The 26,185-nt window shown below is 50.9% G+C and overlaps 6 protein-coding genes across 6 annotated transcripts; 2 read left to right on the forward strand and 4 right to left on the reverse strand.

Annotated features, from left to right (window-relative positions):
* Positions 1–935: 935 nt before the first annotated feature.
* On the forward strand, positions 936–1,499 carry MYCGRDRAFT_103974 (uncharacterized protein; the record flags this gene model as incomplete). The annotated part of the gene is made up of 1 exon (XM_003854086.1): positions 936–1,499. One exon carries the CDS (start codon positions 1,134–1,136, stop codon positions 1,431–1,433), a length of 300 nt encoding a protein of 99 aa, XP_003854134.1.
* Positions 1,500–1,756: 257 nt separating this feature from the next.
* Positions 1,757–4,539, forward strand: MYCGRDRAFT_108906 (uncharacterized protein; the record flags this gene model as incomplete). Its single annotated transcript, XM_003854087.1, has 1 exon — positions 1,757–4,539. One exon carries the CDS (start codon positions 1,792–1,794, stop codon positions 4,345–4,347), a length of 2,556 nt encoding a protein of 851 aa, XP_003854135.1.
* A 941-nt stretch (positions 4,540–5,480) lies between these two features.
* MYCGRDRAFT_20004 (uncharacterized protein) lies at positions 5,481–9,587 on the reverse strand (the record flags this gene model as incomplete). The annotated part of the gene is made up of 1 exon (XM_003854109.1): positions 5,481–9,587. A coding segment is annotated over one exon (4,107 nt), but the record flags the coding sequence as incomplete, so codon positions are not given.
* A 532-nt stretch (positions 9,588–10,119) lies between these two features.
* On the reverse strand, positions 10,120–11,399 carry MYCGRDRAFT_39401 (uncharacterized protein; the record flags this gene model as incomplete). Its single annotated transcript, XM_003854108.1, is given in 2 exon segments — positions 10,120–11,187; positions 11,199–11,399. 2 exon segments carry the CDS (start codon positions 11,397–11,399, stop codon positions 10,120–10,122), a joined length of 1,269 nt encoding a protein of 422 aa, XP_003854156.1.
* A 3,584-nt stretch (positions 11,400–14,983) lies between these two features.
* MYCGRDRAFT_85479 (uncharacterized protein) lies at positions 14,984–15,469 on the reverse strand (the record flags this gene model as incomplete). Its single annotated transcript, XM_003854107.1, has 1 exon — positions 14,984–15,469. The coding sequence occupies one exon, from the start codon at positions 15,467–15,469 to the stop codon at positions 14,984–14,986; it is 486 nt and encodes a 161-aa protein (XP_003854155.1).
* A 7,540-nt stretch (positions 15,470–23,009) lies between these two features.
* Positions 23,010–25,063, reverse strand: MYCGRDRAFT_108908 (uncharacterized protein; the record flags this gene model as incomplete). Its single annotated transcript, XM_003854106.1, has 7 exons — positions 23,010–23,142; positions 23,192–23,357; positions 23,436–23,859; positions 23,911–24,144; positions 24,196–24,297; positions 24,354–24,719; positions 24,772–25,063. The coding sequence occupies 7 exons, from the start codon at positions 25,057–25,059 to the stop codon at positions 23,010–23,012; spliced, it is 1,713 nt and encodes a 570-aa protein (XP_003854154.1).
* Positions 25,064–26,185: the final 1,122 nt, after the last annotated feature.

Below are 26,185 nucleotides of genomic sequence, written 5' to 3' on the forward strand. Positions count from 1 at the left end.
TTGGTTCTCCATTGCATACAAGGCGTTGAGACAACGCACACACCGCGATGAACTTGAGGCCATAGCAATGGTCTACGATACTGTAGCCATACAGAGACATCGCCTGCAACGACGATATTTCAAGGCTAGCAAGCACATGCTCCAAATGTCGCGTAATGCGGCTATCGTCGGACATGTCATCCCACCTCGAACTTGCCATGAAGTCATGCGTGGGTGAGACAAAGGCAGACGTTCGACAGGCCAACAGTACGCATAGAGGCGCCCAGTCGAATGCGAACTCCAGCAAAGGCTTGGGTGTCCTCCTCCCGAAGTTCTCGTCGGTCCGGGTGCCGCGCTTGTTCATCACGGTCTCCGGTGTGTCAAGCATTTGCCTTCAGTGTAGTGGTGGCCTAAATTGAGTGTGTACGGGTGTACTCGCAACATTGAGGAAGACATGCTTGGGAGTGGGACCAGTCGCACCGAAGAGATCAAGAGCTTTGTCCTGGTCATCATTCGCTCACACCAATTTGATCTGACCAGGCGATTCTGCACGGTCAAAGGGACAAGTGGAGTCGTACGAGACTTCCTCAGCCTGGCAGTTGGAATGGATTCCATCCCACCGGAAGATGCAGCGTGCCCGGAATGTCTTGCTGTGATACTCCAATGGCATGACACAGCCGTGTGCAAGATCGGGGTCTCCCTTTGACGTCGCGAGAGTAAGCACCCTGCTGCAAGAGCGAAGGATTAGCTCGTGCGTGAGCCTGGTTTTGTGAGCCATAATTTCCCTCGGCAACAGGTGGTATGGCAGGTGAAGATCCGTAATCTGGCATCTTCATGTCGGCTTCAACAGAAGCAAATGGCCCTGAGTCGAGGCGTTGGATATTCCTGGCTCGCCACGTACGCCGTGCGATTGACTCCTGGGCTACGTTGCCTCTGGTCAGCGAAACGCGAACAACAGGCAGGCATTGCGTCGTGATGATTCGATGAAGGAACTGCTCGTTTGAGGGAGAACATGTAGGTCATTGAGCGCCTGCCTGTTTTGAACTTGCAAGCTGCGATGTCAGGTCCGACATATTGGCTGCCTTGCACTGTGCCTTCGTTGCTCCGAGGAAGCCCATCTTAGAGCATTGATCTCTTAATGCGGCCTAGTGATCATGCTGCGATACGAGCTCTTGCCTTCCTTTTGTAGCGAGCTGGGATCGAGAGCTCGCAGCTTCTGTGAAGGCTGTGATGGCTGCGAGCAGATCAGTGGCTACCCGGCAGGATGTCATCGAAGCGTCCTCTCGAATGAGTTCCAAGACGTGCACGACTGGCGGCGCTACAAGGTCGCCTTGCTGGCCAATGCAGGAAAGCGCTATCATGAGATGGTGGTTCGTTGTTCCTGCAAGCGATTGGCTTTCTCGTGTCAACGTGAGGGGTCTGCACATGAAGGCAACGTGCTGCACGCTGAATAGCATGAAGTGAGTCGGCATTGGCCATTGGCATCTCGACGCCGTGCGAGTCACGACCCGCATATGTCGTGATAGAAGCTTTTGAGTCTAGAGTCAGAAGTAGATTGAGGGAAATTCAGGAGAAAACGGTGTGAGAGTGTCATGGTCGAGTGAGGTCGACACCGGAGAAAGAGGCCAAACATCCGGATAGTGAAGTAACCGGACCGGCTAATTTTGTATCACCTTCGACCGGAGACTCCAACAACATCTCAACTTTTGAAACGAGTTGCAGCTTCAGCGAGATTGCCATCGAGGACGCCTGTCTTTCGACATCGTCGACGAATGGCTTCAACACTACACACAATACTATGAACGGGACAACATGGACTTCTGGGCTCGCCTGCTCCCATCCTACGCCCCGAAGAAGGCCACTGCACGGCCTGCCAGCAACGATGCCCATGCACGATTGATCCGCTTCAAGCGAGTCTACAACACCTTCCTCGAGCTATGTGACCGCCCGCGAAACCCCACCGCCGAGGAACCTCTTCTGGACTCATTGCGCGCGTGTCTGGAAAAGGTGGCAGCATTGCTTCGGGAAGAATCAAGAGCTCCGGCGCCGCACACATGCCTCCAATTCGCAGGATCGAGTCGAATCTACACCGTCATTGCGCGAGCGGCAGGCGTCAGCCAGTATGAGCCTCTCATCCGAGCCAGCATTTCGGTCTTTGCGGCATTGGTGGACAGCGAAGAGGAGGATTTTCTTTCAAGTGGACACTTCGCAAAGAGCTTGATGGCATTGGTTCGGAAGACGGTGGATAGTGCAGAGCTTCGCATCAGCGGCGATACGGAAACTTCGGTCCTGGAGCTAATGTTTACCATTGCGGCGAAGATTCGGCTGCAACCTGAGATCCTCCCGGTCTGGTTCCACTCGACCGCTAAACCCGAGATGGACGATGTGTTTCTGACGGAGAAGAAAAGCTTCGTGGGCGTGACACAAAAGGATGACTTTCCACTCTGCTATCTGTTGATCGAACGGGTGCATCTCGAAGGTCGTATTGGAGACTTTGCCAGGACAGGCCTCCTGTACATCTTTGAAAGCACTGGCCGTTCTCCCGAGCTGGAGGAATGGGTGGTGTCAAGCGATTTGCCTACGCTCATGGCGTCTGGACTGGGTGCGTTATACAGCCAGTTGAGTCGAGAGCTGAGCATACTCCACCCAGATGCATCGCTCCCGGCCGTACTCGCCATGAGTGACTACACCACCAGTCACACCCGCCCAACGGCCGAATCCGCGTTCTCCGAAAGGCACAAAGCTCACATGGCCACGTTCCTGTCATACTTGGCATTCTGGCAGGACGTCCTTGACCACTGCAGAAGCGCCGATGTGAAGCAGACCTTGCTCGATCACTTCCAGATTCTCTTCCTCCAGCAACTGCTGTACCCCTCCCTGCTGCAGTCCAGTGACACCGATGCCGGAAGCTCGGTGGCCGTACTGACCTACATGACAGCCATGCTTGAGGCTCTGGACTATCCAGACTTGATTCACATGATGATGACCTACCTCTTGGCAATTCAAGATCCGACGATTGCAAACAGCACTGCTAGTCTGACTGCCAGCGCTTCTCCCACCACTGTCAAGCGTCGTCAGAGCTTGTTGCTTTTGGCTGCACCAAAGGATACCGACGGCTCTGTGGACCCCGACCTGTTCAACTTGGTCGATCTCATCATGAACGATGTCCGCTCGCGTAACAGCCAGACGGTCTTTGCCGCCTTGAAAGTCATGTCGGCGATCGTCATTCGACACAAGAAGTATGCGTTTGGTACGCTGCTGAAAGTGCGCAAAGATCGCCTCGTTGTGCCCAGTCGGACCGTGGGTGCGCTGACCCGAGAAGCAGAGCAGTATGCCGCTCTCGCAGTCTCTCTCCACCCGCAGTACGAGTTCAACACCACTTACGCAAGCCTTTGCCAGGATCTGCGTCTCATCATTGAATCGCAGCTTTCAACGCCATTGCCCACAGATGATCTTCAACACGAGGACAATATTGGTGCCTACGTTCTGGAAGACACCGATCCTTTGTTGCGTATCATCACGGCGCAACTACGGTCCTTCTTCACCAATCACATTGATGTCAACCTCGCACTGACTCAAGCGATCATTTGCATCGCTCAGTGCGTTGAGCTTCGACTGGAAGACTGGGTCTGTCTGGCGCCATCGGCTTATACATTCGAGGAACATGGTCCAAACATCGACGAGCCGTGGCAGACCCATGTCGACAACGAAGACAGAGACGCCTGGTCTACAGCACAACAAGCCACACGAGAACCAGACTGGCGCCAGTCCAACGAGCCCGTGTTGTTCAAGGAGCTCAAGACCTTGGTGGCCTCTCTCGATGCCGTGCGCAGCACCGTTCCGAATCTCGATCAGCTCATCGCCGGCCGGAAGGTCATGCTGCAAGCAACAAGCCTTGAAGCAGCCGCCAATGATCCTTCTTCGCTCATGCAAAACTTCAGCCCATCAGCGTTCGACGACAGCTCAGAAACACGAACGGCAGCAACCTCCATCAGCGGAGCTGGTGATGCAGACACTTTGTCATCAACCGCTGATGCCCGATCTGGCGAGAGGCAGCCTTCGTCCACTTCGCTTTCGGCGAATAGTGCGGCTCATTCGCGTGACACATCGCCCACGCCTTTAACGATCTTCAGACCGCCGCCGCCTGAGACACCCTCTACGACTGACATGCTTATGCAAGTCATCACATTCGCTGCCGAGCCTTCTCCAACCTCGCCCGACTCCCCGGACGATCTGCAACCGCGAATCGCAAGTCTGAATCACGTCTTGACAAACGTGGTTGTGCTGCAAGAGTTTGTGCTGGAGCTCGTTGCTGTCCTGCAGATGAGGGCAGCTGTCTTGGGCGACAGGGAGGTTCGAAGCGCATAGACTGGTTCGTCTGTATGATACCACCGGCCCGCGTGGTCTGAGAGGCGCATCGGGCTCAATTTCCCGCCTTCGTTCATGCCCACATCAACCGCCAATGGCCACAACCGTCATTTTGCTTGCTATTCATGCTTCTTCGAGATACCCAGACTCATAAAGAGTCTTCAGCATAGCGATCTAATTACACATATCATCACTCTCTCGTGCTCACCTCACATGTGCACCACCCAGTCCCACACGAACATATACTTGGTCGCCGGTTCACCGTCTGAACGTTTGCCTTCAATCGTATCTGTGTTCCTGGAAGAGGCAGTCGATACGACTCCTCACATCGATCCGACGTCGTCGTTGAACGGCGCACGAATCGGAACAACTGGCGACACGACATCTGCATCTGCATCTGCATCTGCTGCATCCCACAAGGCAAACACATGCCGTAACACCAACCACTCTACAGCCGTGCATACCGTGTGGCATCTCATCCTACAGGTGTGCGACCGCTCAGGAACAGGGACGTGGAATACGACGGAAAACTCCGCGTGGGATTAGAGGCGTATCTGCGATGCGTATGAACATTTCGAACCTTCATTTGCTCCCCAGCTGGCTGGCTCCACGTGGCTTGCGCACGAGCTACTTTAGCTTCCCACAACGCCATCGCTTGCTATGATCAAACAAAACGGACAGACTCCTCGCAGATGATGAAAGCATACCGCAGAGCGTGGGAGGCCACCAACGCCCACGAGAACAACCACTTGACGCCACCACGCCTTTTTTGCCCTGCGTCCATTCCTGCGCACTTATCCCTCCATTTCATCAGGTACATCCGAGAGCTCGCCATCGCTGTCACTGGGGAAGTCGAATCCGGTCTTCTCTTTCTTCTCCTCCACCACCTTCTTCGCGGTCCTGGTGCTTCGACTTCGCGAGGCTGTTTGTGCTGGAGGCTGTTTGGTCGCCTTCTTCTTTTGCGACTTGGTCTGTGTCGTGACCTCCTCCTCCTCCACGTCCTCAGCCTCAGATGTTTGTGCCGCGGCTTTCCGTTTCTTCGCCTCAGCTTTCGCCTTCTTGGTCACCGGCGGCGCTGTTCTCGGTGTTGATGACCTGGGCGCAGGATCGCTTGTTGGCGGCGTGGAGTGTAGATTCTCTTTGTTGCCTTCTGCATCAACGTCGGCGTCTTGCTCTTCGAGATCGGCATCGTCTTGGACATCTTCGTTGTCCTCCTCGTCTTCCTCTTCGTCGCCGGCCTGCCACTGTTCCAGCTCCTCATCGTCATCGCTGTCGTCGTTCTCCGCGTAGTTCCTTGCATTGGAGGCACGCCCACTCTTTCTCCGGTCAACGGACGAGGCCGCAGCAACATCGTCGGCCTTGCTCTTCTTCGGCGTCCTGCTGGGCTTCGCCGCCTTGGTCGTCTTGGTCACCTTGCGGACTGGCAGTGACTTTGAAGTCTCTCCCGTGGTGGCCTTGACCTTCTTCGCCGCACGCGCTGAAGACGCATCAGTCTTCTCAGCCTTGCGCTTCTTCTTCCTCATGCGATCCTTAACCAGATCCTCGAGCATATCGGCTAGATCCTCGGGAATGAACCTCGTCTCGGCGATCTCCTGAGCCATCGTGTGGTTCGGCATGCGCGAGAAGATACCGGGCGGAAGAGGTGTCTTGGTGGACAGTATCTGCAGCGACCATCCTTGCTGCTCTTGGTAGATGCGGATGATGCCTTCTGCCAGATCGGAGAGCACGTACAGGTTGGAGCTGCTGTCAGGGTCGATGCCGTCCTGCACAGTCTTCATGCGCTGCGCGATGCTGTATATGACAGGCAGGTTCGCTTCGGTGGCGACAATCTTGAGATAGAACACGATGTAGTCGACAAAGTCCTTCAAGTATTTCGTTTCGGCTCCGAAATCCGGGTGATGAGCAAGAAGACTGAGGAAGTTGCTGAAGACCAGCTCCATACTCGAATTGTTCTGCTTGGCAAAGGTTGTTGCTCGGGATTTGAGGAAAGCCATGACAGTCTCGCGGATGGGCTTGTCCGGCTCAAAGGCGTACACAAACATAAGACCATAGAATCGTCGTTGAAGCCGGTTCTGGCTGCTGTATTTTCTCAAGGCGTTCATGAATCCAGATCGTACGTCGGCTTGCTCATCTTGCACAGTCTTGGTCAATCGATTGAAGTCTCTCGGAGAGAAGATCCTATCAAGTGCCTTGTTACAGCAGAGCTTGAGCAAGTGCTTGGAAGCCGCCAATCGTAGATGCGCTCGGTGATGTGGAGCAGTTGTGCCGTCGGTCTCGGAGATCTCGCCTTCGCGCTCGACGAATGTGTTGAGCAATCTGAATATTGGCTCCGCCGTGGTCCTGAGTTCGTCGCCGGGTTCATCACCTTCTTGGACTGCCACGAGCGCTCGCAACTTGTTCGCGATGGCTTTGAGTGCCCACAGTTTCCGGGCCAGGTTGTCGTCGATCTCGTCTGACCATTTGAGCTCCTCATCGTATGCTGTCGCGCTTGGGTCCAGTAGCACATTGGAGAGGACCTGTGTGATCTCATCATCTTGACTCTCAATCTGCTCGCTTGCTACCAGTCTGAGTTGACTCAGAGCAGCAAGTCTTGACAAGGAATGATCGGAGCCGACTTCGAAGTCTTTCAGACACGCCTTCAAGATGTCCTTGATGTACATCTCCTTCTTGTCCGCCGAAGCCACAATCACGCTGACGGCATGTTTCGCCGCCGTCGGAGGAGTGCCGAACATGGCAAATTTGCTCATCGCCTTGTAGAACTCCCTATCCTGGCCCATCTCCTGTGGGAATTGTCTTGCGAAACCAGCACATGCTTTCAATGATTGCACGGCCGTTGGATCGTTCGACTCGGTGGCAGAGGGCGCCTGCTTTTTCAAGGTCTCGCACAATTCCTTGATGTGAACCTTGAACACCTGCGGCGCATTTGCTGAGATCTCCTTGAGCACTTCGTGCGCTGTAGAGCCCAGACCGATCTCATCACTCCTCGAGATTTCCATGATCGCCGGAACGTGGCTCCTGTTGTACACGAGAATGGAGCAAGATCTCAAGAACGGCACGAGAGTCTCGGTGATGGCGGGCATGGCGGACTGCAGCCTCTTGCTCAATTCCTTCATCGCATTCACCACCTTCTTGTAATCGCTTTCTGGTGACAGGCAGAACCGTGCAAGCACAAAGTCCCGACGCTCGTTCCGGTTCACAAATTCTGTGATGTGCTTTGAAGCAATAACGGGATCCGGAAAGGGGCTGGAAATCGCGGTGATGAGTGATTTCATCCTTTTCTTGTCATCACCCTGGCTGTCTTGGTCGGCTCCCGCGTGGATCTTTTCTCCGAGCTCGAGGATAGAGGCAAAGTATTTCGCATAGGCGCCCTGCTTTTGCTGCAAAGAGTAGAAGACCTTCTTTGCCCTTTCATCCAGGTCACGTACAAGCACAAGGATTCGCTGAGCTCGAATCCGGTCAGGATCGAGCGCTCGCTCGCCAGTGCTCTGGCTGTCGGGAACCTTGGACTTGATGGGCGGGAAGCTCACCGGTAATAGGAAGTCGTAGAGATTTCGCAAGATCAGAGCGTTGAGGGTCTTGTCGTTGACATATGTTGCATCGAGCACCTTTGTCGGAATGGCGCCAAACATTTCCCGGACTGGTTCGCTTCCTTCTATGAGAGAACCTGACGCCACTCCCCATAAGCGTGACACAAGCTCCATGGCAGCAATCCTGACCGGGTGCTTGGGATCTTTGGTGCGATCTGCAAGAGTGCTGAGCACTGATCCTGGAGTGCTGACACTACCCATACGCCCAAGCTTCTGCATGATTGAGCGGTAATCAAAGTGCGCGACAGCTTGCACAGCAGCGAGACGGACTTTGTCGTCGGAGTCGACCAGCATATCTGTCAGATATCGAGACAGAAGCGGCTCTTGGTCGGAGTCGAGGCCTTTGCCTCCTCCAGATGTGTAAAGCACTCTGCCGACCGCAATGGACCACGCGGCTCGAACAGCCGGGGCTTTGTCACGGTGCCGGTCACAGAAAGCTTGGTACGCGGAAGGATATGCGGAGGAAAATGCGAGAGGCGCTGCAGGAGTGAGGAGAACGCTCAGATGCTGCTCGGCGGGTGGTGCAATGCTTTCTGAAGGGTAAGCGGCCGGGTCTAGCACCGGTTGTGGAGGCGGTCCCGCAGCACCGATTCCGGCAATCATGTCACCGACAGTCTGAACGGCCATGACGCGAAGTGGCAGGTTTTCCGCGGCGATTTCGGCTTCGATTTGAGGAATAACATTCAGAATTACGTCCGGACATGACCTCCAGAGCTCTCGTAATAAGCGATGCGCCTTCTGCGCGTCCTGCAAGTCCTCTTCCGTGGGTGCGTACATCGAGTCCTCATTCGTATCTTCGTCGTCATCGGCGTGTGCGCGTTTCCGCGTTTTTGATTTGCTCGTGGTACCAGCGGAGATGTTAGAGGTCGCATCGATCAATACTGAATTGAAGTACTGGCCGACATGACGAGCCATCTTGTCAGGTGCGCTGTTGCAGACTGCTCTTGCCATGTTGTAAGCTGGCGACACTTCCCGTAAGGCGTGAGGCAATGGCGCGTCGTTCTTTTTGCTACCAGTCGCGAGCGCATCCGGATCGGCTCTGAGGAATTGGGCCAGAAGGATATCGACGACGCCTGCCGGCAATACCGGGCACTCATCAAGCACGACCGTCAGGATCGCCGTCATGTTGAAAGCGACATTCTTGGACAGTTGCTCTCCTCCGCCTCCGCGCACATTTCCAGAGATGACATCGAAGCAGTTGGCGAAGAGCTGAATCAGGAGTGGTTCGGGCGCGGGGAGGTCATCTATGAGGATGATGCTCTTGACTCTGGCTAGGGAGCCGAGAACTTCTTGGTGCTGCTGGTTGTATGGATCGTTCGGATTCGCCAGTGCGGGCACGATTGTCGAAATGAACAGTGTGAAGATGTCCTTCAATTGCGTGGGTTGAAAGGGCGCATCGGGCGCTGTGAGCTCAAAGACCTCGACAATGCATAACATCGCATATGCCTTGACTCCGCTGTCCTTGTGTCCCAGAAGCTGCTGGTTCGCCAACTCCTTCGCTTTCGCCTTAACAGACTCCTTGTCCACATCCTCCTGTTGTAACCCTCGAAGTTCTTCGGAGAGGTCCTTGAGCCTCCGCAGCAGTTCGGCGACCGCGATCGCTTTACCAGCGCGCCAGTTCAACGGCTCGTCAAACTGAAGAGCATTCCCGCCTGCGACGTTGCCATTGCCATTGCCATCATCTTCTCCGTCCACGTCCATCTCTTGGGTGTCCGGTTCCACCTCCGCCGCGGGGCTCGGCGCCTTTCTCCTGCTGGCGCGAGGCATTGTGTCGGTGTTCGGGTAGTGATTGTGGCTTACATCCTTCGTGCGGAGGTATTCGAGGGTGCGCCGAGGAAAAGGAAAGAGAATTGGCGGAAAGTCGTTGGAGATGATGTTGAAGTGTAGGAGCTTTGGGTGGATGATCGCGTGTAACACGCGCCTGCAAAACCTTAGTCTAGCGCGATTTCGGCCACCAGCAAGCATCTCCATACCTACAGACAACATTCAGTTGAAAACACCATTCACTTCAAATTTCGATTGTCCTCACTAATCCGTTCACGTGAAAGAGGAGACCATTCCTCAGAACCCGAAACACCTCGATGGCTCGAAGGCGCAGGGAGAAACAGAGCTGCTGTTGACAGAAGCTGACGAAGTGATCCTCTTCTCTTCCATCTCACCGACTTGAACAGCACTATCACTCCCGCTAATTGAAGCTGACCTTGACCAAAGGCACCGGAGGAATCATCTTCAGTCTCTCAAAGTCTTGGAAGACTTCCAGAATGGCCTCGGACGAATCGACAAAACCATGCCAGCCATGCTTCCTCGCCTTGTCCATGCTGAACATCAGCGGTGCAGGTCTGCACAACGTCCCATCCAAGAAGCCAAATATCCGATCAACGTCTTTCAACTCCTGCGTCAAGCCATACTCCTGCACCAGCTCTTTCCAGGCCCGCTGGACATCCTCCCTCTTCGCCCAATCTACCATCCTAAACTTCCTCCTCGTCACTCCTTTGGGTCCATACCCTCGAGGATTGAATCTCGACTCATTCTCAGTGTACACATCACCATCCTGCGGTCCCTTCCACTCGATACCGTACCAACCCGCAATCCTCGGCCACACCTTCTCCCACGCAAACGAACTGTTGTCACACGTATTGTACTTTTGATTCGCCGGTCCCAGCAGCACCGCCCACTCTTCCTGATAAGCATTCATCTGCGCCGCGGACATGGACTGCGGCATCTGCCAGGAAGCAATGTCTCCGGAAAACTCAAGAGGAACTCCGAGCTTCTTGCACACGGATGCGTAGACGGCGAGTGGAAAAGCGCAATTCATGGCTGCATCCGGTACGGCGCCGACGATGGGACCAGGCATGTGGATGCTCCATCCACATCCAGTGTCGGCGGCGAATTGGAATAGTAGGTCTTCTTGTGGGTAGTAGAAGTTTGGCTCGAGTTCGACTCGTGGGTCGGTTTCTTCTTGCGGCACTTTTGTTGGTCCGAGATGGCCACCGTAGTTCTTTGCGCCGGCCTGGAGCATGAAGCGCTTCGGAGTGATGGGCGCCAACTTCAGTGCTTCCAGGAAGTTGTGCAAGAGTTGTGTGTTCACTTTCACCAGTTCTTCGGCATTGCTCCAAAGTCCAGCTCCCGGCTTCGGTGTTGGCTGGATGTAGGAGAAGAAGAAGACATGGTCGGCTTGTACTTTGTGCTCTTTCAACACTTGCGCAATGTCTTCCGGATCTTTCAAGAAGTCCAATGGAATGTGTTCAACATGCTCTGGCAGACCGCCGGCGAGAGCGGTGGTCGTCGGCTGAGGCAGATGATTCTCTTCCAACGTTTGGGATCTTTGGTCAATACTCGCAACATGTAATGGCCACTGATGCCATTTGCACCGGTGATGACGGCGGTCAGACCGGAGATCTCTGGCGGGTACACTGGGAGGCCGTGGAAGATGCCTCGAGACTGGATTTGCTGAAGGTTGGCCATTGTGCAGCTTGGTCGCTGAGAGGTTTGTTCAACCACTACGCAAAGGGTCAGACATATGCGAACGACAAGCCAGCAGGTCGTTCAGTCATTTATATGAGATGTCGTTGACACTTTGTCACAGCACGGTAACGTCGGTAAAGATGAGGAACGATATAGAGCGGGGTCATCGACGGAGCTCTCTACTGTCAAGCATTAACTTGTCAGCAATGGCCGAAGTATTCCAGACTCGCTGCTTCACTCCGACAAGGAAAAGGACCGCATCTACATGTGCTGACACTTCATAGCCATCCACCTCGGGCTTTGGAAAGAGAACTCCATGCCATATATCTTGCAGCTCGGATGGAGCCTCCTTCTTAAGCGCAACGAGATCGACTCTATCTCCACGCCCACGCAAGCGTTCCGACTTGTCAGCTGAACGTTTATCTGGTCTTTCACGGAGCCAGGACGAAGGCTTGCAGGGTTTTCATGCGCTCGTATACGATAGGGTATCTTGAAAGCGATCTCATGCCTCCCTGTCTGAAGTGCTGTTTCAAGCTCCAAGGAACGATTCTCGCAGATTGCCACATCAGAAGACCACCCATCGCTACCAGTCCTCGTCCTCGCTAGGGCTCGAACAGCAGCTTCCCCAGTCCGTAGCGGTCTCGGTGTCCGTTTCCATGCGATTATTGCGACGACTCTCTTCATCCTCTTCATCCTCCTGGCTCTTAGACCCTACATAGATCGCATTGCCAACCGCGAAAGCCTTTGCATCGTAGAGTGGGGATCTGTGATACTCTGGACCCATTTTCCGGGGATTGCGGATATGAACCGAGGGCGACACTGCCTGGTTCGCGATTGGGCTGATGTAGCTCATCTGCTCCATGTCCAGTCGCGTTGGGAACCGGGGTTCATCCTCTTCATCCTCTTCATACAATTCGACGGTGTAGTTGAAGTATTCATCCCGTGCTTCAATAACTTCGGCCTCAGTTATGGCAACGTCAATCTCACAGATCGGTAGATTCATGAGCGTGTTACGGGTCTTGTTGGTCCCGTGACAACACCATATTTTGCGTCCCAGCAGGAACATCCATGCGACCCATGTTGAAGAGTCTTTGGTCAACCATTCCGGAAGGTCGCCTTCCCGCTGGCAGAAGTAAAAGGCTGCGATGCTTACGACTTCTGGACAAGGGAAACAGCCTCTACCGTAACAATCGATCAACCAATCGTAATTCGCCATGCCCCATGATTGTTGTTCCTGAGGCCAAGCTTCCAGTCGTTCACTTTCGTGCGAATGCTCAATCAGCTTGGCGTGCTGGAGAAAGGCCACACCGGTAGACCAGCATTCTTCGAACCTGACGATCAGTTCAGCTTCGTGCCTGGTGATGGATTTCCACTTGTCCGGATGGTCTTCCGCGAGCCTGAAGGTCGCTGCAATCAACGCCGTAGAAGAGATCTGAGCCCGGAGCTTCCTAAAGGGAGTATGATCCCACCGTCTGATGTTTTTCTCAAAGCAACGTTCGTCCGACTCCTGCGAGGGCTGCTTGCGACCTTCGGCCCAGAGGCGGAAGACAAGGCCGTTACTGGCACAGCCACCGCCAATGCCAGCGAATTCTCTGTCCGGATCGCGGTTTTTGTCATCCAATGTTACCCAGACGACACCGGGACCGTAGTAGGGCGGAACCTCAACCAAATCACCTTCGGTGTTTAGCCGGGTCTCCTTCCCGAGTCTCATGTTTTCCCGGGGACCATCTGCCACACCACACATGAGGGGACCTGTGAATCGCTTGGCTTTGAGCTCCGCCTGAGCCCGAGCCCACTGCAAGATATCAGCTTCGACATATCTCGGTGCTACAACAAGCTGCATGACCTACCCTCGCGTTCCGCTGCTGCTCATACATGGACAGTTTACGGTCCTCGCACTCGACCAATCCACTACTTTGGGCATCTTTCTGCGCCTTTTCCACGGCGGTCTCTTTCTTCCGGGCGACATCATGCTTCCGACCGAAATGTCGCTGCATGATGATGAGAATGTGGCGGATTGTTGTTGGCAGATTGCAGACCGGCGTGTCGATGTCATAGACTGAGTGATCAAGGTGGAGCGATGTTTTGTTCGGTCGCTCAAGAGTCAGTCGCATGGAAGACCATCATTCGAACGCACGCGGGGCGCAGCTGAGCTGAAAGTTGAATGCCGTCATGCAATGCTTCACATGCTGAAGCTGCACATGTCAAAGCATCACGTACCACATGCCAGAGACATAGCTTGAGTTCCGGCACCAGGTTTCTCAATCTCTCCGGGCTGTTCAAACCGCATTCACATAACATCCGCGTCGATCCTTTGTGAGCTCTTCGCGGGCACGATCTGTTTCCTGGGCTCTTCGCAAATGTGCTTCGGCGCGGCGAGGCTGGCCAGTTCAGGAGGCCTTCCATTGCTTCCTAGAATCACAACCCAAACGAAGCAAAGGATGTTGACGTTCTCGCCCAAGAAGGGAGTACGCACTCTCGACATCTTGTCCGCCCGCAACATGATCTTGTTCCGCGGATGAGGCTCCCGTGTCCGCTGTTCCCTCCGTCGCCTCTTTTGACCTGGCTTTAAGATTCTCTTCTACCACCTCAGATCTTCCTTAGATATCTTCGTGCGTAGCCGGCGAACATTCGGCTTAAATGACTTGACGCTGTTCTCCGGCGACTTCTTCCTTTGACTTTTACTCACGGATCCAGCGAGCCCGCCGTCAGCAATCATTTCCAGCTCGGCATCCCCAAGGACGAACGTAAAGATCTGACCCGCGACGTATAGAGCACGAGCCGTGTCGTCTCTTCGGACGTGAATTACGTGCTGCGCGGTCTCGTGGAAGGCGGGGTCATCTACCGTGATAGCAAGAAACCCGACGTTTGGTGCATTGCGTCCGAAGATGTAAGAGAACGACTTGGCGGCGGTGCATCGTACCCGATCCCTACCCTCCAGATTTGGTCGACGCCTTTGACACTGAGATTTTGGGGAGATTCCGTACCTTCGAGGGTCCTAGTTGCTTCGTCAAGCGAAGATTCAGCCAAAGGCTGCACCACCAATAACGATTTCGAATCCGGATCGAACGTTTTCACGAGAGTCAGGATCAGTATGCTCGAAGCAGTGCGATCCAGATCTTCGTCACTCGTACTTGAAATGCAGGCAGGCGCGGGGATGATTTGACGAGTGTCAACAACTACTGTAGCCATTTTGCGGGAGGAGAGAGAGCCATGCTTACCGCTTCCGGGTCGATCTAGTCTCCCATGCTGTATGCTTTGCTTTCAATGATGCTCCCTGGAGGAGAGGAGGGCAAAACCGTCGCCCGATCCGTCTCTTCAGAGAACTCGGCAAACGCACGAAGATTTGGCTCGACATATAGACTGGTCCTGCGACTTGCTCTGGGAATTTGTCGAGAGACCTGAGTCTGGTCGCTTTGCAGAATGCGAGGCAGTTCTCACATGTCTCTTCGGAAACACGGCGCAGCAGCTCACACGGATCAGTCAATTCCATGCTAAAAGACCACGCGGCTACAGTGGCAGCCGAGCAAATGTGATTGATCGCGCCTGGCTCGGAGTGTCAGCAGATATTCGCCGAGTGTGTATCATTGCGGCCGAGCACTCGTACCCTTTCCCATTCGGTCCTTGAACATTTGATTTTGCGAGGACAACCATCTGAAGCCCGGCTCAGCAATGTTCCCGGCAATTCCAAGGCACATGCTACAGCCGGGAGCAGGTTGCTCGAAGCCGCATTTGGTGAAGATGTCCAGCAAGCCCATGTCTCTCAAGTTCCTGGCGATGGGCAGGCTCACTGCGACGACTATCCGCTTTTCCTTGGAAAGCTCCAAGCCCTGCTGCAGACCGACCCGCAGTACCAAAGCAGCCAGAATAAGGTCCTCTTCAGTCGTCGTGCACGCCCCAAAAATACATCCATTAGAAGACTCTCCAACACAGTCCTTCACCGGGAATACACGATCCGAAGACGGATGAATCGCAACGAAAGACTCGCATTCTCCAAGGTCGACATCGATCACCTCTGCATGCACCGCGGCCTCATCTGGACGGAAGAATCTCGACTCGGATCTGTACATGCTGTGCTTCCTTGACTGGACGTAGCTTTGCGTGACCTCGTTCGGGACGAAGAGTGCAGTGATGGCACCGAATTCATGGACATATCAGCTGTGTTTTCGTCTCGCCTGACCGTTCCAATTCACCGTGCACATGTTGCAGATCGCAGACCTAGCGTCGCAGCTCAGCGATCCCTGTTTGCTGCGCCAGAGTGGTCAATATGAGATGTCATCAATAAGGTGTCATCAATGAATCCTTAATATGACGGGCCCTTGATGAATTATAACGAGGTTACTGATGATATGAGAAGTTATTAATGACACCCCCGCGGCGAAGCCGACGGTATAGCCCCACTTCCCCGGATTTTACCCCGGTTTCACCCTAAACTAGACCCTGTCGCCTAGCTAAGCCGGCTTTAAATACTAGATTTCGCAACGAAAGCGATAGTAATAATATATTAAATAGTACCTATCGCCCTTTATAAGTGCTTAACTATTATATAAAGTAGAAACGAAATTTATCGGGTAAATAGCTATAGAGTTATATATAATCCTACTAGAAATAAGGCTAAACGTTCTATCGGACCCTTATTACCCCGCTAAGCCGGCTCTTATATACGAATTATAACAACGAGCGCAATTAGTATACTATCTAAAATAGAGTCTATATAGAAGATCGTAGTATAAGGTATCTTATAAGCTTTTTAAAAAAATAATCGCGTATATAGCCGTAGAGTTAGTACTTTTTCTTCCGATATCTAAGCTTAGTACCCTAGTATCTATATACCCGGACTCTATTTACTCGTAAAGTCGGCTTTTCTATATAGAAATATCGATTACGTAGCGAGTTTCGATTCTAAATAGCCGAGACTACTTATAAAATAGGCACTAATATATATACGATTACTATATATATTTATACGTAGCCTCGAGATATATAGAGCGTTATATACCGTCGTCGTCGTTACCTAAACCCTAAACCTAAGCGTAGATAAACATTAGGCGGGGGTTATTAATAAAATGTTATTAATAAATTATAACGAGCCTTCGTTACTAATAAGATAATATATAACGAGCATTTTACTAAGGGCTCGTTTAGAGAATTTTTAAGCCTCGTTTAGCGATCTTATAAGACTGCCTTATATAGATATTACGCTATCTAACGCGGACTAAATTACCCTTAGATAGCGTAATATAATACTATAAGACTAACGATAAGATAAGGGCGCCTCGTCGTCTACTAAGAGGTCTAAAGGTAGATGTTATTACTATTGTCGTTTAGTAAACCTCGGATTTTATTTAAAAGCGGGTCTAGCCGCACTCTGCGGGTAGAGCCGTAATATTAAATTCGTTACATTTTAGGGATTTACGTATTCTTATATAACATTTATACTATTAAACATCTACTACTACGACCTATATAAATACTAGCGCTATACTAGAACGATAGAAGATATTAAGCGCTCTCGTTTAGGCTATTAAGCATTAATTTCCGCCGTTATTCTATCGAGATTCGAGCCCGTTAATATAACCTCTTAATACTCTACCCCTAAGCCTTAGATCGACCCCTACCTACTCGGAGAGTCGGATTCTTAGCTATTTAAGGACGAGTTTCTCGATAATACGTAGTCGCTATACGACTTTAACGACTCTTAACGTATTAACGACTCTTAAGTCGGCTCTTAGCTACTAGCTAGTACTTAGAGCTAGCCTTATAGCTAGAGCTAGCCTTATAGCTAGAGCTAGCCTTATAGCTAGAGCTAGCCTCTTACGGATAATAAGAAGATCGTATCTATCGCCGTAGACGCTATTATATTAGCTATTACTTAGAGCTAGAAGTAGAGCTAGAAGTAGAGCTAGAAGTAGAGGTAGAGCTAGAGCTATAGTAAGGGTAAGCGTACTAAGGTAGTAAACTAGACAACCGTAATAGAGACATTCCTAGTAACCTACTAGACGCGTTAGATCGAGTAGAACAACTATACGGACTAAAGCCTTAAGCCTAAGGGCAGATAGTACCTTATTAGTACGCTCTCTAAGATAGCCGAGCAACTAGTTATATAGTCGTCTATTTAGAGTAAGATAATAGCTATTAAGAGCGTATATTCGGTATATGTTATCCTATAAGATGTCTCCGGATTCGGCGTTAAGAGCGATAGAACTATTACGGCATCCGATAGGGTCTAGGACGATTACTTAAAGGCTAATAGCTATAAGTATACTACGAAGCTACGGTACCGGCTATACCCCTAGGTTATTTTGTTTTGTTTGTTTTGTTTGTTTGTTCCATTTACGTCCTTTCGGAGTCCAAGACTATGTAGGACGGCTTTGCTATAAAGGCAAAGCAGTAGATCTAGTTACAATCAGATTTTTCGGTATTCTTTGACCTTAGGGGAGACCCCGTGCCTAAGGCAATGCTAAAGGACTTTAAACAAATGCGAGACAAAGGAAATCAAACGAGTGTTGCAGCCTAAGGCTGCAGAATTTTCGCGCCAAGCTTTTGCAGAATTTTCAGTGTTGCAGCCCAAGGCTGCAGAATTTTCGCGCCAAGCTTTTGCAGAATTTTCAGCGGATCCTTCCGCTTCGCACACACACTGCAAATTCGAAAGAGATGCAGAAGCAGCTGTCCAACTCGCTGCCTTCTCTTGTCCTTAATATGCCTTTGTGGTATCGTAGTAGCAGTTCTATCTACGACAACGCAGGTTGATCGCAGAGTTATGGATTCCACCGAGTTCCAGCTCTTTAAAGTGCATGTATGCTTCCTTTCGAGGGCGACGAAGTCTCTAGAGAAGGGACATGCGATTTCGATTCGGATTTCGAGGAGGTGCGCGTATAGGGCAGAGTGGACTGCTTCTTTCTTCTTCTCGTTCGTAGCGTAGAGGGCTATTCGTTCGAATGCTGTTGTTCTGTTGTAGCTCGTGTTTCGAGGCGGATTTCGAGAAGTTTCGAGGCGGATTTCGAGAAGGATTTCGGGCGGATTTCGAGAGGTTTTCGAGGAGGTTTCTTCCAGACTGTCTTGGTTTCCCTTCCGAGGAAGGTACTTACGACGGCCACCGCGTGAAGGTGCAGTCTGTTCGGCCGTCTACCCCTAGGTTAAGTAGTATACGGTAATCTTTAATAAGAAGATTAATACCGGTAAGTACGCGCGAACGAAGAGAGACCGTAATTCGAGGATAGTAACCTACGACGACGAGCTAGTCGCCGTAGTAGTACTAACTACTCTAGCTATAGTAATAATAGCGACTTTAGCTAAGTCTTAGGCTCTAGCGGACGACGACGACGATAACGACCCCTTCGATATCGATAAGAATAGCCTCGTTCGTAAGAAGCGGAAGTCTACTAAGTAGCTACTAACTCCGGTACCTCCGCCCTCGTTTAGAGCGTAACGAAGTACTAGTACGAAGGTGCTTAGTAACGCTCTTAAGGATACGTTTACTAGCCTCGTACCGGTCGACTAGCCTTATCGAGTAATAGATCTAATCGATAAGGAGCGACTACTAATAACTTAGCGTATATATCTTAATATTAGCTAGGGCTTCGACATTAACCCTACGTCGGCTAGGTACTTCTATAATAGCTTACTCTTTAGCTAGTTAACGTATATTATCGACATTAGCGACAATATAGAGCTAGACGTCGACGCGCTCTATAAAATAAGGGAGGGTTTAAAGGGCAATTAGCGCGGAGTAAGTTAATAGCGTCGTTCGTTAGTAGGTGCTTAACTATCCGCTATACGATTCCTTTCGGACTATAACGACTTTACTACGTCTTTAATAGATATATATATATATATTAGATATTAATATAAATATATTCTACTATATAGTTGTTAAGCTATTAGGTCGTAAGGAGTTTACGGTTTATTAATATATCTCTATTACTAGCTAAGCGGATACTCCCGTACCCTTAAGAGGACTAGAAATGTAGTAAATACGGCTAAGATTCTACTAGATTCGACGAATTTTAAAGCTAGATTAAAGTAGGGCTATATTAGTAGTTTTAGTAAGGGTATTATTAGTTTTCGAGGATTTCTAGTACTCTTATTAGCTCTAGCTAAGCCGAGGTTTCCCCGCCCTATAGCTAAAATCTATATTACGCCCGTCGCGTACTAAAATCTATCGACTTCGCGGGGTTGTCCTCTACCGGAGCGAGCTCCGGGCGGTTAAACTTTATCTTTAATAATTATTAAAAAATCTTCTAATAATAATAATAATACCCCTCTATATATTAAATACTATACGGCTACCGCTACGATATATTTATACGACGGCGATTATTATATATATTAAGGGCTATACGTAGATAAAGAAATCGTAATAAACGGTTATATATTAGTAATATTCTTAATAATTAATAGATTTCTCCTAATTCTCGAATTTTGGACGACGAGAGCCCCCCCTTAGAGTAGTAATTCTTAGATCGAATAACTACGCCTTACTAATTCCTCCTTATATTACTCCTATATAGCATTCGTAATAGTCTTACGCTGGTCGTCTATTAAGCCCTTATCTCTATTATTGTCGATATTAGCTATCTAATTATAGTACGGTACTCCTACCCTTAGCGGCTACTTCGTAGCTATACGACGCTCCTCGTCCGCGAATAGCTCGTCCGAGGGGTTATAAAGCCGGATAAAGTTATAAAGTACTACTAAGGCTAAGAATAGGTCTACTTAGTAGTCTATATCGAAGTAAGGGCTACCGGCTCTCCTTATAATCCCCTACCGTATCTTAAATATACTAAACGCTCGCTTAATAATATTCCTTAAGGACGAATAGCGGAGATTAAATAGCTCCTCTTTAGACGTCGGCTACTAGTTACCTATAAGCTACTCCTTTAAGTAATAACGTATACTACGATATAGCGTTAAGGTAAGTCCGGTATTATTATATCTAGCGTCCGTAAGGTAGTACTTATTAGCCGGTAGTTCCTTACTAAACGAGTTACTCTAGCGAGCCTCGTTTATTATACGCTAGTCGTTCGTAGAGCCCTCCTAGCCTATAAGGACGTACGTAAATAGTATATTAAAGTCGACGATAGCAAGGATATTCTACGTTAACGCTCCCTTACGATTACGCTATACTATAGACTCTACTACCGGTATACGAGTAGTAATGTACGTACTATTAAGGGCTCTAACTACCGACCGGAATTTAGTATATTTAGCCGCCCTTAAACGCTCCGGTATAGGCTACTAGTAATCCGGCTCCTTTACGTATTCGTCGTATAGCTAAAGGATTACTTTAAGGACTATATAGAAGCTCTTACTAACGGTAGAAGTCGACCGTTTAAACATAAGGTAGACGCTATAATACGTAACGCCGTAGCCGACGATATATAAGAAGTATACTAAGCGCTCTACGGTAGTTAGATAACGGCTCGAATCTAGTCTACTAGCGTCGACGAGCTTCTATAGTAATATATAGAATATAGCCGTATTAATTTAATAGGTCTTAAACAAGTCTACCTTATTATTAAATAGATAGCTCGTAATCCTCGTACCGGCGTACGTCTACTATTTATATATAGCCCTATTACTAGCAAAGTTAAGATAGTTATAGCTATAGTAGTTAACAATATATATAGCCGTAGTAATAGCCGCTTCTAACACTACCTTATCGATACTAGTTAAACGAGCTATCTTATCTATTTCTCGTAGTATCTACTAGTACGACCGCCGGATATCTCTTACTCGCGTAAACGACTTATATAAACGCTAGAAACGCCGAATCCGGTATTAAACGGCTAGCTAATAAGAGCGCTAGAAACTCCTTTAACTTTCTTATCGTTCTCGTCGAAGGGGGCGGCGGCGGTACTACTACTAGTATAGAGAGGGTAAGGAGCCGGTACTAGCCCCTTAAGGAGCCGGGTTATCGTAGTATTATTATTATTAGAGGGTAGTAGTAGTAGTAGTAATAATATATATATAGCTAAGAGCCCTACCGTAGACGTATAATTAAGCGATTCTCGTCGTTCTTATCGTTCTCGTCGTCGGCGGCTAAGGGGGGGGGGGGGGGGCGGCGGCTCCGGTTAGGAGTTCTAGGGTACTAATAGTATTATTAGTGTTATTATTAGAAGGTAGTAGTAGTAGTAGTAGTAATATAAGGTAATAATATAGCCCTATAAGGGCCTATAATATAGCCGAATAGCTATAAATTACTACGAAATAGAGGTGTTAAGGTCTAGTCTACGTAACTACCTTATATTAGCTCCGGATTGCCTAAAAGGGCAAGCTAAAGTAAATTAAACTCTATATAATATATAGCGGTAAGATAGCCTTATTTACGCTAGCCTTATATACTTATAACTATTCGGTAACTACATTTAACTAACGCTATATCAATTAGCTGCAATTTGGCGTTCGGTAACCTTATATATATAACGCTGAATAAAGCGTGAAGATTCTCCGAACGTGCCCTAATGAGTCGTCATATTGACCACTCTGTGCTGCGCACGTGTTCCCCTTTAGCCGTCCGAGGATGGAGAGAATTACGTCTTTGCCTCGGATGTACCACGCAATCTTGCCGGTCAAATTAATCCTGATGGTCTCTGGCACCCTGAACCACGTCTCGCCGGTTAGGAGAGCTGCCATTATCGCTGGCACCAAGTCCCATGGACAAGGTATTGACAGCGCCCGCCGAGCAGGTGTGTGCAACGGCTCCTATCACCACGATACCTGGCTCTGCTCGCTCTCTTACAAACTCGATGTGAAGGCTGGTGTACTACGCAATGGTCAGCTTGATATAGGAGCTGATGTTCTGGTCACGTTCCGATCGTATTGAGCGTCCCGGCCCCCGAATACATCTGCAGCGGGACCTGGCAAGGCGTGATTAGCACAGCTTCGTCGGACACTTGCGAGGAGAAGTCTGCAATCCCCCTAAACTGGCTCATCCAGTCCACGCACTTTGGTATGCGGCTCGTTCGGCGTGTCACTCAAGCTGGCGCGTGGCAGCAGCCCGATGCTTTCCACTATGACATCCGCTTGGTCGCTCAGAAAATCGCCGAACATGTTGCTTGTTACCAGAGGACTCCATTTTCCGCCCGAAAACTCTGCACCAGTTCCGCAACCACATTATCGACATGTAGATGTCGTTTCACTGCCAAAGACTCACCTTCCAGCGTCTGCGTGACATCTCCGCGCCAAAGCCGTCCACTTGCCCCTAGAAGGTCGCCTCATCGAAGCTCGTAATGGAAAGCGGAGGACCATGTTTCCTGGTCAGCAGAATGTTCCGGCCGCTCTCTGGCTGTCCTCTCAAGCTCGCTCCGTTGATTGATGTCGGTATCGAAAGCGGAGTTGAACGATCCATGGTGCACCTGTCGCACATGGAGTAGATGCCTCCCTATTAGTCCTCGCACAGAGGGATATCCATGCTACTGTAAGGTCTAATCAGAACCTCTCGAAGTAAGGAGAAGGCATGTGTAGTTGCATTGTCTATCGGAAGGAGGAAGGCAACGACGAATTTGATGGTGATTCCATGACTAATCGCGTATGCGTGCCTCAGGCACCATATGTTCTGTCCGCGCCATCAACCTCACACCGCAGCAGCATCATTGTCCACCCCTCCATCTACCTCATATACTCCTTCGCATGATCCAGAATAAACCTGATCCCCTCCTGCCTATACGTATCCGGCTCCACGACCGCCAACTCCGTCTCATTGGCGTCCCAGACGATGTTCATAGGGTTGTCGAGGGAGTACCTTCACGACAGTCAGCGATAGCTCGTTTGATGCAGGTTCCAGTACTCACTTCGGCCACGGCTCTGCCGCCGGATAGCGACCCTGAAAACTATTCGGGTCGAGATCGTAGATGAAAGACACCCAGGAAGAGGACATGAGTTCGGCAAGGTCGGTGAATGCCTCGGATTTGTTGCCGAAGGGATTGACGGTTCCGTGGAGGGCGTCGTAGCCATATCCTGAGAACGAAAAAAATGTCAGCGCATACGTCCTCGAGAGCCTTCATAGCCCGGACTGTATCGCAAGCCTCCACATACCTTCAGTATTATCAAAAACAAACGCCACCTCCTGAAAATGCGTCACCCCCACACTCGGCGGAATCCCATTCGGAATCGTATTGAACCGATAACTATACGCATCCACCCCATGTTTCGCCCATGCCTCACACGCGCCTCGTCGGTTCGCATTCATCGACAAGTCTCCAAAGTACGCGGCGGCGCGACGGTACTGCGCTCCAGCAGATGGCGGATAGACGTAGTCGGCGGGAAGTTCTTCGACGGGAGGGATGAAGTAGTCGGGAGTGTTGGGGTAGGCGGCCAGGGCTTCGTCGGCGAGGTAGGCTGGCAATGGGGTGCCCAGGTTGGTGTTGGTGATTGCAGCGGCGAGGTCTTCGCTGGAGTTTATGCCGCGCGGGGAGAAGGCTGTTCCTTCGTCTGTGTTGGAGCCGTCGATGATTGGAACCTGAATGGGTTGGTCAGTAGTGCTCGCTGTAAGCGGATCGGGCGCACTAACCTTCACGAAAGCGCCCTCCTCGAGCTGAATACTCGCCCATCGTTGGATGAGGTCGCCATCCACGATCGGGCCCCAGCCTTCGGCATTTCCTGTGGAGTTCAAGATCGGGTTGAGTGTGTCGATGGGAATCGAGCGCAAGCAGTCCAGCTTGTCTCCAGCAGTCGTGCACCCGGTGACGTTGAGGACTTGCTGGAATCTCTCCGAGTAGTCGTATTTGTAAGCGCCGTAGTTCACCTGGGAGCCTGTCAGTGGTGGGATGCTAAGGTTGAATAACGTGAGACTCACAGGGTTGCCGGATTGCATGATGCCCGCACGGAACAGTCCATCGTCGCGACCATTGAAAGCAGTGATGTGCCAGCCGACAGAAGCAGCGCCAGCCGATTCGCCCTGGTGATCTCCAATCAGTATGCCGAAACTTCCTCGAGAGAGATCAGGCCACTTACCCAAATCGTCACCTTGCTCTTATCACCTCCAAAAGCCTCAATGTTCTCCTGCAACCAATGAAGGCCCAGTCTTTGATCCTTCAAACCCAGGTTGGTGTTACCACTTCCACTGATCTCAGGTCCTGCAACGAAGCCCCAGACTGCGAGTCGGTAGGCAATGCTGACGAAAATGATGGGCTTCCCAATCTTGACAGAGTTCTCCACGATCAACGAGCCATTGTACCTCAAGTCGCGTGTACCGCCCATGGTCAGTCCTCCGCCGTGGAACCAGACGCCGATGGGTAGGGACTGGCCCTCGTATCCGGCAGGACGGATGATGTTGAGGTAAAGACAGTCTTCCGAGACTGGGTAGCCGAGTTGATCGCCCTATGATCCGTCAGTACGTCGAGCATTGGGAGATGTCTCAATGTTGACCTACGCCATATCCGAGGCATTCAGGTGCATATTCTTTCGCCTCGATGTGCCCGAAGGACGAGTTGATCGACTGAGGATTTCTGAAGCGGAGCTGGTCGACTGGAGGCTGGGCGAATGGAACACCAAGAAAGTAGTCGTGGTTGTAATGTTCTTGGTGGTAGCCCTCGACGGTTCCGTTCTTGAGGTGAGCAACTGGCTTGGACGAGTAGCTCGGAGGAGTATTTCTTTGAGCAATAGAAGGGATTGCTGCAGCAAGGCCAGCAAGACCGGCGATGATACCAGCAGATTTCATGTTGGCGGACGATCAGGAAAAGAATCAAAGCAGCAGACTTACAGCAGGCGCATCTTGTGAGGACAAGCGGAGGATCGCATCTTTATACCACCACTCGCATCTCCGCAAACAACGACACGCGAAGGTCGTTCTGTCAATCTGCCGATGTGACGTTCATCGTCATGCGACAGAAGAAAGCAATGCTGTGGAGCAGTCCCGCAGAGGTACCTCCGTTTTAGCGGCGGGCGCTGTGGCATATACTCCTCCTCGTGGCGGTATCCACACATTCTCCACACTTCGCGCGAGCGATCTGCTGTACTGTATACTCACAGTACTCTCGAGAACATCCTCTGAGTGCTTGCAAGAGTCCGCTGCTCGTCAGGCGGGAATTCTCGTCATGAGCGTCATGAGCAACACTCGATCTCCCGGTAGTGACTGTCCGAAGATCAACATCACCGCGACAGTGCGAAGGCAGAGCCGAGCGAGTATCTCGACATCATTTCGTGACATCGAAATCGTGATATTCGAACTGCCGACTTCGATGATCCTCCTCGGGTAGGGCAACGGGCATTGACGGCGACCGTCAAAAAGTGGAAAGAGGAGTGAAGTTGCAGCAGATCAGTGACATCGGCTGGCAACCATGCATGGACGACTCGATGTGATGTGGGGAATTGCGGAGATGCTTTTGCGGTGCAGGTCAAAACTGGGGTATGAGGTGGATTCGCGGATATTGATTGGGCATGAGGAGATATTGATTGGGGCTTCATGGGTGGCATGAATGAATTCCTTGTCGCGCTGCGGCTGTGAGATCTTGAGCCTCATTATGGTGAGACATTGGGTCGTAGCCCTGCGAAGACAACATATCCCAGCGATACTCGCGCAGCTGTACGAGGAGCAGGCTCGCGACAAACCTCTCTCGAATTCGAGACGACGCGCTCGACTCGACGTAGAAGTTGCCTCGCCTCGAGGATGAATGTGAAGTGGATCGTCTCTGGCCGTCAAGTGGGGTCGAGGCACTCCGCTTGCCTTGCGATCACATGGCGGGAGCATGCGCCCGAGAACAGCCTATATTCGAGTCAACAGGCAACGCGATGAATCCGCGACCGTGTCGAGATGGGTGAGTGCTTGGAGTATGGAGAGCATCCAA

This window comes from Zymoseptoria tritici, chromosome 3 (genome assembly GCF_000219625.1).
Source record: "Zymoseptoria tritici IPO323 chromosome 3, whole genome shotgun sequence".
NCBI classification, from domain to species: domain Eukaryota; kingdom Fungi; phylum Ascomycota; class Dothideomycetes; order Mycosphaerellales; family Mycosphaerellaceae; genus Zymoseptoria; species Zymoseptoria tritici.